The sequence below is a fragment of the Molothrus ater genome, chromosome 1, assembly GCF_012460135.2.
Source record: "Molothrus ater isolate BHLD 08-10-18 breed brown headed cowbird chromosome 1, BPBGC_Mater_1.1, whole genome shotgun sequence".
Classification (NCBI taxonomy): Eukaryota; Metazoa; Chordata; class Aves; order Passeriformes; family Icteridae; genus Molothrus; species Molothrus ater.
In genome coordinates, this window is record NC_050478.2 from 127,390,283 (window position 1) to 127,407,922 (window position 17,640).

Sequence of the window (17,640 nt, forward strand, 5' to 3'; positions counted from 1 at the left end):
GCTTGGTGTTTGTCAGAGAAGTCTTTCCTGAGCTTACTAGTGCAGGATCTGCTTCCCTTCCTCAGAGGAAAGTCAGAAAATGGAATCTGCAGGTCTAGGAAATGTTCAGATGGAATGTCACTGTTACATGAAAACTTCCACTGTAAAACATTCAAAGGTCTAAAAACAACAAAAAAAATCCAGAACATTGCTAAACTGAAATTCACTTTCAAATTCAAGACACTTCTCACTGCCTTCTTCACAGCCCTTTTATACTTCTCAAGATGCCAGCTGGCATTCAGGCTGTTGTTAGGAAAAGTTTAGGGGATGAGCTATTGACAGACAGTCAATCTTGGTAAGTAAGGCTTTTCATTTTACCTCTACAAGGATGTAGTGTTTTTTCTCAGGCAATTGCAAGAAAGTAATTCAAATGTAAGCCTTTTCCTGAACCCCAGCAATAAAAAATTTATTCTACTCTATGCTGAGCTTCACTTTGTCTGACCACTGCATAAGCACCTGCCAAACATAATAAACATTTGCAGTGCAGGTATATCATTACATTTGTCTGCCACAATGGCTTGATCAAATTGACCTCTTGTTATTCAAAAGGCTGAACAGACATCTGGAACTGCATGGCAGTATGGCAGAATTGTGCTTTTTGTATTGAAAATATTTCAATCTTCTGAAAATTGTGACATAGAAAATAGAACTGTCATCTGGATATGTTTGAAGTTTGTGTCTTGGTTTTTAATGATTATATTTAAATAGTCTCCACTGAAATAAAACCAAAATATCATTCATCAAAGATAAATAACTTTTAAGCTTAATGTTTAAACTAGATTATTTGTTCAGGGAGAAAACATTCACCACCACTAAATTTGGAAAATAGCATAATCTGCATTCACATAATATTTTATGTCTGAGTACTAATCTTTTTTTAAACATGTCCACTGCTCAGGATATGAACTGCTCATGGCTGAACCAGTGAGATTTCATTCGTGTGTCAGCGATTATATCCCCTAAAGCAAAACTTCTCTATTTTCTTTGTCCTATAGCTACCTATAGCTACACCTGCGCAGCAAATCACATAATGTAGCTAGACTGTCCTACTGAATCTGAACTTGAATTTCCTGAATGAACTGCAATTGAGGGGCACTGAATGGGTCTTAGAAATCTTTGATAGTTTCAGAGTAGTGCAGGAAGAAAGCATATTTCTTGTGAGTTCCCACAATTTACATGGACATCATCTAGAAGTTTTCAAATTGTGCATTACTTCTCAGGTCTTTTTCTAAACAGAGACCATCTCACTTTTGTTTCTTGAGAATCATCACTGATGCTTCTGAAAATAAGTTTTAAAAAATACTTTATATATCTCTGAGGAAAGAAAATGTTTCCAATGATGCCTCAAGAGAACTGGAGACCAGCAGATAACTAAAATTGTACCTGAGTGTTCATACTAAACTAAAAAGCAGTTCCATACTTTCTTAAAGCACAGTTTTTGCTGAGAAGAACACAGCTATGGATGGATAAAAATTGGTTCTTCCACCCTTCAGATTGGGAAGGCAATGGTCTTGGAACTCTAGGAAGCTTTTACTGTCTTAGGAGCTGGATTTTGAAGTTGTTGTCAGAGAAGACGTGAAGGGGTACATCTTATATGGTCTCATGGGGATTTAAACTGTTGGAATCATAGGCTGTGTTGAAGACATGATGTCTGCTTTCTTCTTATCTGGGAGTCCATTAGATGGACAGGACTTCACCAGCTGGGGAATCAGGCCCCAGCCGACACTCAGATAAGTTTCTGTAGATGCACCTTGCTTCCCTAAGAAGTGAATTCTTAAGCTGCACCATTAAGAGTGCTATTATATCTGTGATTACCAGTGTCAAGTCCCACAGGCATACAACCTCTTCTTGCTGTAAATAACCCTACAGTAGTCCAGGGAAAAATTAAATCTTATGTAGTTCAAAGACTGGTTATGCTCTTTTTACACTCAGCAAAATCATCCTCTTGTCAGAAGTCATGAACTGTTGCCTAGATGGGATTTCAGCTGTCATACATATTTCAGAGAAGAAAGGAGTCAAAGAATGATGTGACTCCTTTAATGGTAGCAGTTGTCTAAGTAATTGGCCTTTCAACATGTTGAGGTTATTTATTCCAAAACTAGGTGGTTATACGATGGTAGCTGAGCTTGACCCAAAATGCCTGTAAAAGCAAGCTCTTTCATTGTTTTAAAATTATTTTAATGAATGAGTCTTTATGAAGATGATAATATGAGGTATGAATTAGACAAGTTAACAACAGTTTCTGGAACATATTCTCTCTGTGACATCAGAAAAATGTGGAGTAACTCCAGCTGCAATTTCAAATAAATTACTTACTTTGTTCTGGTGAAACTGAAAGGAGAATCTAGTCTGATTAATGCTAAATGAAAAACAGCATGACTACTTACTGCATCTATTTTCAGTGAAAAATTACTAGATCTATATTCATTCATTTGTAATATAAATGTGGAAGGACAGATCTTCAGTGTATTCCTAGTGATTCATGTGGTGCTCAGCTGGTTTTGTTTTCACTGCATTCCTATTAGGTGAGCACAATTCTGGAACAATTGTTCCAGGCTAAGTTTATATATGTTAAAAATCAATTTCCTTTCTGATGAAAAAGTGATACAAAAATCAAAGCGAACTAATTAATTGATTAGGGTCTGAATGCAAATAAACAAATCCAACTCTTGGAAAAAAATCACTTCATCTTCACTGAGCCAAAACTGCCTTTCTCCACAGAAGAACTTTTATATTTTGCCTGATGGGACTTGGGATATGATGGCAAAGATAGGCTGAGGTCCTAGTCTGAATTTAAATTAAAACTTTTCCAAGTTGAGCAGTGTTAAGTTCTGAAAGTTTTTCTCACCTCACTGCAAATTATTTTGTATTTTTCTTATGTACACTTTTTTTGGCCAAGCTGAAACTGGAACTGGGGGAAAAGAGGGAAATGAAAAATGTGGAGAAAAAGATGGTGTTGCCAAGAATATTGGAGGGGGAAAAGTGAAAATGAACTTGAACAGCTTAGTGGGAGACAGGGTATTATAGACTTTTCAGGTAACTATAGACTTTGGCTCTGGAACCCACTATTTTCAAACAAAATGATTTTGAAGGCTCTGGAACAATTCCTATACATGCAGCCTGTAGGCCTGATGCTGCTTTCAGTTACGCTACTGATAGCCCAGAAAGCCGTGCTGGTCCCTGATAAACCTCTTCTGGGCTTCCATAAGTGCAACTAACAACACACTTGTGGTGGAAAAAAATACAGACAGAAGGTCTGAAGATGCATGAAGATGCCCAAGAGCATGAAGACCTGCCAAATAAAAATGAAATGTAGGCAATCTCATAAGATTATGGACAAGGTCCAGCTGAAGTGCACATAATCATAAAATGGTTTGGGTTGGAAGGGACCTTAAAGATCATCTAGTTCTAATCCTCTTGGCATGGGCAGAGGCACCTCCCACTAGATCAGATGGCTTAAAGTAGCATCCAACCTGTTCTTCAACACTTCCAGGGATTGAGCATCCACAGCTTCCCTGGGCAACCTGTGCCAGTGCCTCACATACTTCACAGTAAAGAATTTCTTCCTAATATCTAATCTAAACCAACTTTTATTCAGTTTACCCCTTGTCCTGTCACTGAAGATCTTGGTAAAAAGTCTCTCTTTCCTTTAACTCTTTTTAAGTATTGGAAGGCCACAGCAAGGTCTCCCTGGAGCCTTCTCCTCTCCAATCTGAACAGCCCCAATTCTCTCAGACTGTCTTTGTAGGAGAGGTGCTCCATCCCTCTGATCATCTTAGTGGCAGGTGGGGTCTCAGCAGAGCAGAGCAGAGCAGAGCAGAGCAGAGAGACAAAATCCCCTCCCTTGCCCTGCCGGCCATGCTGCTTTTGATGCAGGCCAGAAAACAGCTGGCTTTCAGGGCTGCAAGTGCACATTGTCAGACCATTGTCTTGAACATAGTGAGGGCTGTGAAAGGCAACAAGCAGAGCTTCTGCAGGTCTATCAGCACCAAAGACTAGAAAAAAGAAGTGTGCCAGCTGCTGAACAGGCAAGGGCATAATGAACTTGGTGATGTTGTGAATGGAGCAGAGGTACTCAATTCCTTCTTTGGCTCCATCTTCTCTAGAAAGTTATGAATCATAGGACTCTGAAGCAAGAAATAATTAGTTCTGGTGGGCAAGGATCAGGACAGGGAACACTGAAATAAACTGAATGTATTTAAGTCCATGTGACCTACAGGGAGGCACCCCCGAGTGCAGAGGGAACTGCTGGTATCTCTGTGAGTCCATTCTTGATTAGGGTCATATGAAAGGTCATAGTGACCAGGGGAGATTTCTGAGTACTGAGGGAAAACAAATGTCATTACCATCTTCAAAAAGGCATGAAGGAAGTTTCAGGGAAACTACAGGTCAGAGCTCCACCTTGATCTTTGGGAAGGTCATAAGCAAATAATCCTGAGAGCCATTTCCAGGCAAATAAAAGACTATAAAGTTACTGGGAGTAGTCAGTATAGATTTATGAAGATGAAATCATGCCAGACCTGAGAGGCTTCTACAATGGAGTGAACAGGGGAAAGCAGTGAATTCTATTAATTTGACTTCAGCAAAGCTTTTGACAGTCTCTCCTAACAACCTTGTAGACATTCTGATGGAATATGGGCTAGCTAAATGGACAGGGAAGGTGATTCAAAACTGGCTGAATTGCTGGGCTGATAAGGCTGTGACCAGCAGCATGAAGTCCAGCTGCTGATCAGCCACTAGTGGTGCTCTAAAGGGGTAAATACTGCTGATCATCTTCATCAGTGACCTGGATGCTGGCACATCATGCACCTACCACAAGTTTGCAGATGACAGAAAACTGGGAAGAAAGGGTTTGACAGATTAGGTGGCTGTGCTGCCATTTAGAAGGGTCTGGAAAGGCTGGAGAAATGGACCAAGAGCATCTCACAGAGTCGAGCAAAGGAAAGTGCAGAGTCCCACTCCTGGAGAGGACCAACCCAGACACAGGAATAAGTTGCCCAGAAAGGCTGTATGTCTTTGTCCTGGGAGATATTCAGAAACCTAACTGGCCATATCCTTGAACAAGCTGTCATGGCTGACCCTGCTTGCCAGGGGTGGGGTTGGACTGGGCAGTTCCCAGAGGAGCCTGCCAGCCTCAGCCATCCTGTGACACTGGATTTACTGGGACATAGCTCTACTCCTCTAAAATTTTGAGGAAGTAATGGCTCCTACTCCACAGCCAGTGGTAGCACATACAAAATAAGCTGTTTGTATAATATATAAATGCAGCAGAACCTGTATAAAGGTCACAAAGACATATTCTCTTTTATCTACTTGTATGCACTGCAACTGGAGTGAGCGATTCCATAATTCATTTCTATGGGAGTTTTGTAAGCATTAGATGTAGGTTCCAAATGCCTGACCTGCATTTTTATGGATGATTTGTTTGCAGCAGTGGGCAATCCTGTGGAGAGAAGAGGTTTTGATACTCAGCTGAGTACTAACTTTAACTCATCTCCATTTCTAAGAGACATTCAGATAGCAGAGTAGTTCATGTTTTCAAAATGCTGCTTTTTGATTCAAACTATTTACTGTAATGAGACAAGTAATTTGTTTTTATCTGAGCCTGCATCACATGTCTCACTTCATTGCTGGTTCTGAACATCAGTAGAAGGTTCTTGAACTCTGCTTGTCTACACCAGTGATGCATCCACAGTGTGATCTTCCACAGCTCAGAGTAATGGTTCATAAGTGTCACTGGACAAAGTTGTACAACATTTCATTTTTTCGCTTTAATCTTATCTGGTGAGAAGCAAGTTTTGGAATTTGTTGTTTGGGAAAGAAAACTGGCATTTTTATCACCTAAGAATGAATCCTACTTTCACCTTGCTGGTTATTGGTATTAATTATGCTTGTCATGAACTTAGAGCAAATGCACAAAGTAATATTTTCACTTAACTTTAATACCTGGTTGGCAAGTATACACAGCAGTTTTGTATCAGGAAGGTCTAAGAGCTATCTTCAAGCTGAATACTTTATATAAATATAATTTTTTTATTGTGAATATCATTATAAAATCTAACATAACAGGCATAAACTATGATACATTTTGATGTTACAAGAATAAGGAACACAGTATGTTATTGACAAGGAAAGTTCTTGCAGAGCAGATAGTTTTTCCTTGAAGTGGCTATCACAAAGTGACACTGAATCCCTCTAGCACAGTAAAGCTCAAGTAAATGAAATCATGTCAACATTTTTTATATAATTATTACTTTTAGCTCCACAAATTGCATGAAAGCTTTGAATGTATTTTAGTGATATTACAGATTTCAGTATGTTAAAAACTTCTGCAAACTGTGGCAATTTCTCTTTTCTGAATATAAAAATTACCTACCCAAAACTACACTTCTCATAAAAGGAAGGTGATTTCTGATATAATTTTAAAAAAGCACACTGCATGTCAAGTTTTCTAACACTGAAGATAAGCCTTGGTTGCTGATGAGCCATTTTCCCTTTGTCTGCCTAATGTAAAAAGACAAGAAACCACCTCAAGGCCAGAAGCCACAAATCCCTTCCCCACACTACAGGCCTTTAAGTCCTTCTTGTCCCTTTCTCTGTGTTCCAATGGCTTTCTCTCTGTTTTGCAGAATAACTCTCATGGGAGGAGAAAATCAGTAAATGCTGACTTCCTTCTGTCCCTGTAGCTGCCTATGTGTAAGGCTTGGGATTCTCCTGACATCCCTAAGAAATGACTAGACCTCAACAACTGAGGACCACAGCCCCCACTTTGGGGATGAATATTAGGTTATTATATCAACAATGAGTATCAAAATTATCAATGGTGCCACTCAAAGTGCATGTCAAACACATTCTTCCATGGAGATTTCCTGCAGGGAAATAATTCTAATTCAAAGCAGACAACTGACTGAGTCTCTGGGTATGCTGCTTAGCACTTAGAGAGGAGTGAGTTTCAAGATGTGGTGAGGGATATAAAAGTCCTAGCAAGGGGTGTCAGCTGGAGGAGATGAGAACAGCTGAGTGCACATAAACCTTGTTTAGAGGAGCTCTCAAGTGACTCCATGTCTCCAGTGATGGAGATTACCACATTCTCCAATACACCAGCTCAGGTGAATCCTTCACCCTGCCTCCACCGTGAATCATTCAAGGTGGGAAAAGAGTGAAAAAAACTCCCACAGTAGAAAACAAAACAACAAGACATTTACAAAACCAACTAAGTCTCAGGAGGAAAAAAAATGAGTGTGAAGGCCATTGAGCTGGTAGGTAGGAACAAATTCCTTGGCTTGGGACCTGCACAAAGAAGCTGAGAGGTTGGGGTCTGTGCAAAGCAGCTGAGAGCAGAAAGGGGAAAGAGCAATTTTGTCAGGACATTTAAATTTGGATATGAATGAGTGTATCATCACCCTCCATGCACCAAAAGGTGCCAGTTTTCTTATGCAATGAAGCTTAAAGGATTTGGCTATTGCTTTTGCAACAAAGGATTTTTCTAATCACGTTATAGAAGTGCTTGATCTAATCTCTTAATCTAGTTTAGGTTGTCTCCCTGTTTTGGACATTCTCATCTCTCTGTGCATGTTTGATACATATGTGTCTTTATAGTAAAAAAACTCCATGTATTTGAAAGTTGAAATTGTCAGAATCACAATTTTCTGTTCACCCCAGTATAAAAGCCTTGTCTCACCCTTGCAGTCACAATTCATTCATCTCATGCCACTGTATCATGCAGAAGCTTTAATTGTGTAACTGCAGATTTCCTGCCCACGTCCCTTCCCCATGTTCTGTTTCACCCCCTACATAAATGCCACCACTATTTTAGTTCATTTTGCTGTGGCTCTGCATGGTCTGGATTTGAAGCACTGTCAGTGACCTCTGTGGAAGATCTCAGTGGAGGGACCAGGTGGGCTCCCAGGCTAACACACCTGAAGCCTGGGTATTTCACTTGACTCTAATTTACAATAGGGTCACACATGTCTGCTCCGTGGATGTCTGTCCTGCACAGGTCATGGCAGCACAACATGCCAGCTGTGAAGGTGACCTGGAAGGTCAAAAGATCTGTGGCTTGTGGTTCTCTTCCCCATTGGCAGCCTTGGGGAAAAGGTGACCACAGAAGCCAGAACCTTGCATTGGCAATATTTAGAATTTGGGAGTGAACTTCCAAGGATTTTATCTCATCAGTATTTTAGCCTCTCTCAACGTGCCTCCAGGGACATGTAGCATTTTTATATTGCTGATGCTTTGTAACTGCTGCCTTCTGCAGCCATACTACACTCTTGGGATTAACAAAGTGCTGCTTTCCTTTTTCTTTATCTTCTTTGCCCCTCAATAAGTTCATCCCACACCACCCTTTATTCATTATACTCACCATGGAATTTTCTTTAAGTCAGGTTTTCCAGGCTGCTCCGAGTGCCATCTCAGTTCCACTGTTTTAGAGTGGCTTCTGGTTCACAGCTTATGTATATACATTCAGTGAAGTGAATTAACCCACCTACATGTCTTCTTGATAGTGGTGCTGGAATTGATTTAATTTTTTAATTTCTACATCGAGGTTTTTATTTGTTATTTTTTTCCTTCTTCTTTGCCAGTGGTGCACTGTTTATTGTACAAGGGAGAAATCATCTTATTCATATTCTCTATTATGTTTAGGATATTCCTGAAGACAGTGATACAATGAACATTGTCAATAGTTATCTAGTGGAAATGAGAGACTGAGAAATTTAGGAGTGTGGATCCACAGTAATATCTGTGATGTAGTTTTAAGATTATTTGCAATAATGAGAAGATGTCACCAGAATCCTAACATTATTACAATTACTTCAACACAAGCAGACATCAGCTTGTAGCAATACACTTTACTGTTTCTCTTCTACAAAGAAAAAAAACCACCATTGTTCTATGAAAACTGGCAAGATTGCGGTATGAATGTGATATAAATGAGGACTCACAACTGCCCTTCAGAGTCTGAACTTTGGGATAAAAACAAATAAATTAGGCAGACAGGGATGTGGCCAAATTAGTTCTAAGTACTGTCTGTGGATGGGATGTTTTTTGAATAAGGAAATCTTCCTTAAAAAACCCAAAAGTTGAACGTAAAACCTGCCAGGCAATCAGTACACAGGGATTTAGGCAGGAACCAGCTCTTCTAAATATTAAGTCTTCATGTGGAGCAATTTTTTTTTTTTTTTAACATAAACCCAGGAAATATTTGAATGCCTTTTGCTGAGCTGTTCACCCCATAGCCCCAAAGATTTATTTACTGACACCAGCTGACAGGGATTAAGAGATCCAAACCATTTAACAGAGGTGCTCTGTTTCCTGCTGAATGCCAGGTGTCAAAGGCTGAGGATGGAGTCCTTTTGCATGGATGATTTGATAAAAAAATTAATAACCCTACAAAAATCTAAAATAAGAACTTGGGAAGAGATGCTTTTAGCAATAGACAGTTTATCACCTTGGACAAACATGTAGATATAATCGAAGAGAACACAAATAACCCCTTGGTCAGAAAACAGCTTTAAGAGGTTTATTTTGGTAATCAATACTTATGATTTAAATATAGATGTGCTTTAAGCCTCAAGCTGGGATTAGGCCAGTATTGTGCAAAGTGGTTTAAGAGAAAGGAGAGAAATTTTTGGCCTATCAAAATGTTTATGTTCTTATTTCACATGAGCAAATTAAAAAAATAAGTGAAACAATAGAAAACAGTCTATAAAGTTATGGGAAAACACAGTTCCTGAACCCAGCTATGTGAGCAGCTTTTTATAAAATGCTTTCTGTTTTTAAAAAAATGTATAAAAAGTTAAAATATTAATACCTGCTACCCACCTAGCTTGTGTACAGTTTTCCTTTCACAGAGTGTGATGGTATAACTTAGGTGCTTAGCACATGTCAAAGTTGCCAGTTGTTCCTGTGAAGTGACTAAAATATATAAAATGTGTTTACAATTGAGTAACTCTGCCCCCACAAATGAACAGGTTGTGCTTATTTTGAACTTGTAAAAATGGAAGCAGTCGACCAAATAGGTGATTTATAAAGAGAAAACGCTAGCAGAATTATTCTCTTGTGTGAAAGAAATTGGAGTAGCCAGTGGGAAGAATATAATGCAGCATGGCAGGCTTTAATTTACCTCTGGAATATATCAGGAACCCTCAGCATTTCTGCATCAGAAACTGTTTGTGATAAGGCTTTCCTGTTTCAGCATCACTTCTCAACTAGGTATTTGCTTTAACCCTGATATTTTCCTTTACTTTCTCACTGTCTAAACACACCCCTAGAGCTCTGCAAGTGTAAATTACACAACCTATGGCCTTACCAGGTTCCCCTAAAAAGTTTTCATCTATTCATTGGATCTTTCAGAATTAGGTTATTTCAGTCCAGATGTAATCACCTAGTTCTTTAACCCATTACTGCCTGATGGATAATCTTCAAAATAATGGTTTGCCACCAAAAAGGCTAAAATGTACTATCTATTTAAAACATTGTGAAGTCTTAGATATCCTGGTCTATTTTCTAATGAATGCTTAACTGGCAATCATGAACATTTTACTCATTTTATTCTCCTTTTATTCTCATTTTATTATGATCGTAATGCTTTTTCTCCTTCACAAGTGTTATTATCTGAAGTGTTTGCTATAGGACCAACTTTGGGCCTACTGAAATGAATGTATACATCTGCTATCTTTGTTGCAAGTGAGAATTAGTACAATTTTAAGCACTCTTGACCTGTATTTAAAGCCTGGCTAACCAGCAGAATTGCTAACTATAGTTTTGAAGTGTTTATTATTTTTGCTGGGTTACATGTAGCTATACTTACAAATAATAAAAAAAAGACAGTTTCAGTTAAAAGCTACACAGAAATGGGGTTCCTGAAAGCCAGTGGCATTGTATGCTCTTATGCTAGACTATGACTGGCTGCTCTGCTGAAATACCATCCTTTTATGTAGCTTGTTCTGAGTTGTTTCTTTGGCTGATACACGAACTAAAATACAACAGTTTATGTAACTATTTGGATCATGGTTTTGCTTTCAAATTTGTAGGATGAAAATGCATAAATAGGTCATTTTTATAATCTTAATCTTTTAAATGAAAACGGTGTAAAGGAGACCAAACATTTGCAAGTGAATGGTACTAATTGTGCATTAGTTCAGATTTTAATATAACATAAATTGACATTTTTGACTAATATTTCTATACTGAATTAGTGGAGCAAATTGCTGTTCTCTTAAATGAATCATCTTGTTTTTCATATAAGAACACTGAACACATGAAGAATCATACCAGTTGTATTAGGAAGGAGATTGTTCCGCTGAATTTGACATATGGAGATACTGTCAAGGAAGTATGTATTCCTTGGCACCAGTAAGAAGAACAGCCTTCCTGGTTTCAGACCCTCACATTTTAATTTTACTTCACTGGGCAGTCTTAGACCCAGTTGCACTAGTAACCTGTCAGCAGGGACTCCCTGGAAGTGGAGGCATCCTTTGTACTCATTGTCTCTTTGAATACTTTGCTTCCACTGAAGAGAGGGCAATGTTAGCTTGTTCCTAAGAGCTTTTTCACAGTTTGTGAACTCTAAATCAACCTTGAAAAACAAAATTTTTAAAAAATTAAAGAAATTACAGCCAAACTTCTCCAATTATCTGGAATTTTATTCCATCCATATACATGCATAGTAACAACATTTGTTGAGAAATTATTTCTATCAGAAGTAGAACATTATCTTTGTGATCACCAGTTGCAGTATTGCTACTCTTATATTTAAATATATCTTATATATGAATTAGATTCATAATTGCAGCATTGAGTTTAGGGTTTTGTTTTAGACTGTGCCTTTCAAAAGATAAAACTGATTGATATGACCTCATTTCTTACAATACTGCTTCCAGTAATTTTGTTCATTCTTTATAAAGTATTGCATTTAACAGCAAAGGTTTAAAAATTGAGACAGAGATGCATCAGCGAAAGAAAATACAAGTACTATACAAGAAAGAAAATGCCATCTTCATTTAACGTACGTTTCAGGTTAAGAAAGTGGACAGAAACATACTGCTACATACAAATGCAAAGCCTAATGACTAAGGTACTGTATGTGCTAAAATATAAAGTGCAAACTGAGCCCAATTGTTCAAAAAAATTGAAATTTTAAGGCGAACTTTACAGCATAGTTGAAACTTCTTTGCAAGTTATATTTTAGCATATACATATATCTGCAACAGCATATAAGAAAAAAATCAGGATACACAAGTGCTTTTGAAGCTATTTCTAAAATGCTTTTCTGTATTGTTTGCGACTATTTTCTTTAAAATCTACTATACAGTGCAAACCATATGTGCTACACAATAACTATACAATAACATTACAAATGACTTTAATATAAAGTTTTTAAATAAAAAATAACATAACTACAGCTATGAATACTGCTGGTAAAATAAATTAATATTTTTGAAAATGGCACCAATAATACACTTTACTAATGGACTGTAATGAAATTACACCTTTAAGTCTTCAACTCAGCAATAGTGAAATCTCCTGATTGTCCAGATGTAATTCAAACAGCTTTCCTTAAACTGCATGGAACAATATGCTAAACACATGTACCAAATGTGACCGATTGTTTCATTTGACATGTTCTGCTGCATGTGAAGAGCAATAAAACTTCTTGTGAGTTATAAAGTTTGAGAGATTGTTGAACTGGATGTCACACAGTCGGCAATACTTTCCACTGGTTGGAGCCTGGGTAGAGCCATTCACACCTTTAGCTATACTAGACAACTGTTCCTCTGCTGTAGGAATTGCTGGAGAGACGTTTTCATTTGTAGCTAAGGGATTCTCAGAGATCCAAGAAGGAGATTTGTGCCCATCTTCATGTGGAGGATTCTGGGAAATGTTCTCTTGCTGTGGGTTAGCAGCAGGCCTTTCCTCCTGTTTTAGTCCCCCATTAACTATTACCATGCCTCGGTTTTTCGGCAGTAGTGGAAGAGATTCTTTCTTCGGCACAGCACATCCATTTGAAGGTGCCTGGCCTTTAGAAGATTCACTTTCTGTATTTGTGCTTTGATCTAAATCAGTATTATGAATGACGAGAGAACCAGAAATGTAATCACTTGGCTTTATTCCATAATATGGAGAAAGCTGATCTGCTCCTTTAGCTTTCTTTATTGCTCCAGGGTAAAGGCATTGTGGAAGAAACAAATGTTTGTTTTCTTCTTTTGTAGCAATAAGCTGGGCGGCTTCACTAAAGACTTTCAGTCCTTGAAGTGTTGCTAAGTGTGTGGAAAATAAGTTTCCATTAGGAGAGGACTGTTTTGAGTTTCCATTTTTTTCACATTTGATTATGCTTCTCTCATAACTGACATCTGGGCTGTTTCTTTCACTTTCTGGGTTTTGAAACACCTTACTGTCGAGTTGTCCCAGGTCACCACGCTGATGAGCAGTGACAGGACAAAAATTCTGCTTGTGAGCCAGGTAGTTCTCTACCTTGTTAAAACTGATCTTGCATACGGTGCACTCATGGTAGTCCAGCAGCCTTTTGGGAGAAGTGGACGTCCTCTCTGACGGGGGTAAGCATTTTTTACTGAGATCTATTGGCACATCCATCTCCAAGCAAGACACGGTGGAGTGGGCAGTATCACACTTTGAAACTGGAACACACTTGTTAATAGACAGTGATGTTTCCAGATGCTTCGAGACTATTCCTGGAAAGATATCACATCGTGGGTGGTAACATTCCCCAAGACCCTCTGTTGGCTCTTGAGTAGATGTACATGGATTGCCAAGATTAGCAACTTCTAGAAATCGCTGTTGAACTAGTGGTGGCCTCTGCTCTTGCTCTGGTAAGCACATCTCATACATCTTCCTTCGCTTCCGAGTACGCATTGTTCTCTGCATGGCAGGCACTTTGTTGGAAGCGGACCTCTTCAGCGGGGGATCATGGCGAGTGGCACAGTAATACTGCTTGTGGACCATGTAGGTCTCATGTCTGCTGAAAGTAATATTGCAAGCTTCACACGTGGTCTTGTTGGGGTCACTCTCCCCCTCTACTAAGGGAGCATTGGGATTCTTCACATCAGAAGGTTTTCCATTGATCTTCTCATCACCATTGCTTGCAGTTGACAACTTCTTAGGCTGTGCAGTAAAGTCTTTTTCATGACTTTTATTGTTTGGCCCAATCAAATCTAAAACATTGGAAGAGTTTAAGCAAGATGTCTGCAGAAGTTGATTTTCTGGATCAGATGTGTGAGGAGCTGGATTCAGGATGTTTATAGAGCTTTGACCATTACTGGGACTTACAGCTTCAGGCATTTTTTCTGGAACACTGGAAAAATCTGGTGACTTTGCCATCTGCTGCCATCGGCTGCTGCAGTAATGCTTTTTGTGTACCAAATAGTTGTCCAAATTATTGAATGTTATGTTGCATTCAAAACATGTAGCCCCTTTAGGCATCAAAGGACTGTAAATTACAGGTGGATAATTGCTACTTCCATGCCTCAGCCTCCGATGGACCAGTTCAGACATTTTGGCTAATATCTCTGAAGCCTGAGGAACCACAGTGATGTCTTGGGGAAAAGCAAACTGGGAAAGAAAAGGTCCCATTGGGAAAGAAGGACCAATATTAGGCTGAACTGGCGATGAAGCAAGTCTTGGACTGGATGGTTCAGATTTTATTTTGGTATATGAAAAGCTCTGCTTATTTGCGGCAGGCTGGGTTTCTGGCCTCTGGTTTGGAAGGAAAAGTGGAGCCTTTTTTTCACATTTATCAAGCTCTGTATCAGAACTTGCATCTTTAGTCTGCATGGTCTTTTGGCTCTGTGGAACATCATTTCTGCTCAACAGGTCCGTTGCTGGCTGTAAACCTTCTTCATTTCCACTTGGAGAGTGTTCAATGTCACTTTCTCTCTGAATTTTGTTGCCAGAGACATGTAACTCTTGGTGCTGCAGTAGCTCCCTCTGAGTTTGGAAGCCAAAATGGCAGTGATTGCATCTAAAGGCAGCTTGAGTAAGATGCGAGAACAGGTGCTGATGAAAGTTAATCACTGAATCTGCAGTGTAAGTACAAACTGTGCATTTCAGACTAGCACCGGGTGGGAGAAATTCTTCCATTTTCACTCCTACAGAAAAGACAAGCAAAATACAAAATAAAGTGACCATTTTTCCCCTCATGAAGAATACTGGGAAATCAGCTGCACAGAAGGTACAAATGCAGTGAGAATGACTAATTTTTTTCTAATGAGATAGTATTAGTCACCCTGAAAATACTTGAATTGGTTTTTTCTCAAACTGCTAGGTTATTCCCAGACTTTTACTCTGCTTTGGAGAGCCCTAGTATTTGCATACATTCATCAGAGCTGCAGGGAGAGAAAGAACAAGGGAAAGGATAAAAATATACTGGACTTATTTTAAATGAAGGGTCTCAGCAATTACAGTTGCAACTAAAGGGACACATTATGTTCCCCATACACAATCACTGGAAATTTTGAATGCACAGAAAGCACACCAAGGTCAAGAGGTTCAAGGTTATGATGTAGCTTGAGGTACAGCCCTCAGTGTGCCTGAAAGCCAGACAAAGCAGAAGTAGCATTTTGAGTATTACTGATGCTCAGCTCTTTGCTTGCATGGGTTGGCTGTAGTGTGGGAAGAGGTTACAGATCTACCCTCATCAGAAAGGACTGATGACTGTGTTCCTTGTGAAGGGAGGAGGAGCAGTAAGACATGACTTCACTGACATTTTATCTTTCACATATAATGGCCATTGGCAACTACTGCTATAATATGACAGACACCTTTTCCTCATGAAATCACTACCACTTTATCAAGAACAGTACATTCAAAGACATCTTACAATCACCGATTAAACAAAAAACTCCATGTTTCATGGCATTTTGAAATTGAAAATGCTTTAAAAAGAGATAAGACCAGATTTCTCTACTGCAACAACACAGATTCTACTTACATTTTAGACAATAGAAACTGAAAAAAATATTGATAGGGATGATATTCAGAATTTAAAATCAGTATTTGTTCTGCCTACACATAGGCACATATACCACACCTCAGTCAGGTGAAGTAGGTGTGTAGTAGTTGGACAATACAAAACTGTGAGAATATTGTATCTCACTCTGTGGGTAGTCACATTGTTGTACCTGGAGGGCCTCGTTTCTTCCCTAGCATCAGTGACCCCCCAAGCTGTGAGTGACATCTTAAATTTGACCTGCTCTTGGCCTCAGAGGCCAGAAGGGAACCAAGGAGATACACAGCACTTTAGTCAGCACTTTGTTTCCCATCAGGCACTCATTCCCCAGGAGGCCACGTGAAGATTTAGCTCCTCCACTGACATGAGATGGTGCTTCACATGCTTCCCCATCATGTGGTACAGTGACAGCAGTCTCTATGGGACTTAGCATTTCAGTCAGGGTTCTGCACTCCAGTGATATAGGTCTGCTAGAGCCTCCAGTGGGAACAGCAATAGCAGTTGAGTTGAAGCAAACACAGTGTTTCCAAAGATTACAAGACATTTGGAAAAGGAATATTTCATTCCTCCTGCAGAAGGTGTTATAACTTGTGATAATCTCTATAAAAAAATAGAGACTGACAGTATAGGAAAGAGTGCAAAGAATGATTGAATAGACTGGTTTGTGACTAAAAGGAAAGGGAAAGGCCTGAGGTTTAGTCTCTCTTCTAGGAAATAACTAAAGATTCTTACTGGAAATTCACCACAAACTCAGATCTATGTCTTTCAAGGAACATAGATCTCTAGATTACATGCAGACATGGTCACTCACAGCTCATGGCTCAAAATCCTCAACACCTAAGCCAGTTGCTATGTCAATAAATGCAAATAGTTGGAGCAAATATTTTGCACAATGGCTAATATTTCAGTTTTCCTCTGCATGGGGAGAAATTCATCTGTTATCCTCCCAGAGTATCTGGTTATAATTACCAGGCTGTAAGACACACTGGGCTGCATGCACCTGATCTTATTGAAGCTGTTGTAACCTATAGTACTGTTGGCTTACTGCACAGTTAAATATTTGCTAGGCAACAAACAGAAAACTGCAATAGCCTGATAGTGTCTTGAAGCACAGAAAGATCTGAGCTCTAAATTACACAGAATCACTAGGTTGGAAGAGACCTTCAAGATCATTGAGTCCATCCCAACCCTAACACCTCAACTAAACCATGGCACCCAGTGCCATACCCAGTCCTTTTTTAAACACATCCAGGGATAGTGACTTCACCACCTCCCCAGGCAGACAATTCCAGTACTTTATCACTCTTTCCATAACAAACTTTTTCTAATATCCAACCTATATTTACCTTGGCACAGCTTAAGACTCTGTCCTCTTGTTCTGTCAGTTTCTGCCTGGAGAAAGAGACCAACCCTCACCTGACTACAGCCACCTTTCAGGGAGTTGTAGAGAGTGATAAGGTCACCTCTGAGTCTCCTTTTCTCCAGGATAAACATCCACAGCTCCCTCAGTTGTTCCTCACAGAGCTTGTGTTCCAAGCCCCTCTCCAGCCTCGCTGCCTCCTCTGGATGCGCTCAAGTGTCTCAATGTCCTTCCCAGACTGAGGGCCCAGAGCTGGACACAGCCCTCAAGGTGTGGC

At 39.3% G+C, this 17,640-nt stretch overlaps 1 protein-coding gene across 3 annotated transcripts in view; it reads right to left on the minus strand.

Annotated features, from left to right (window-relative positions):
* Window positions 1–11,663: 11,663 nt before the first annotated feature.
* ZFPM2 (zinc finger protein, FOG family member 2) overlaps window positions 11,664–17,640 on the minus strand; it is a 308,205-nt gene continuing 302,228 nt past the window's right edge. For all 3 annotated transcript variants that reach the window (XM_036406843.2, XM_036406840.2, XM_036406842.2), the window contains one exon: window positions 11,664–15,143. In XM_036406843.2, coding sequence (XP_036262736.1) covers window positions 12,652–15,143 — 2,492 coding nt within the window. In that variant the 3' untranslated portion in view covers window positions 11,664–12,651. The remainder of the gene's footprint in view (window positions 15,144–17,640) is intronic.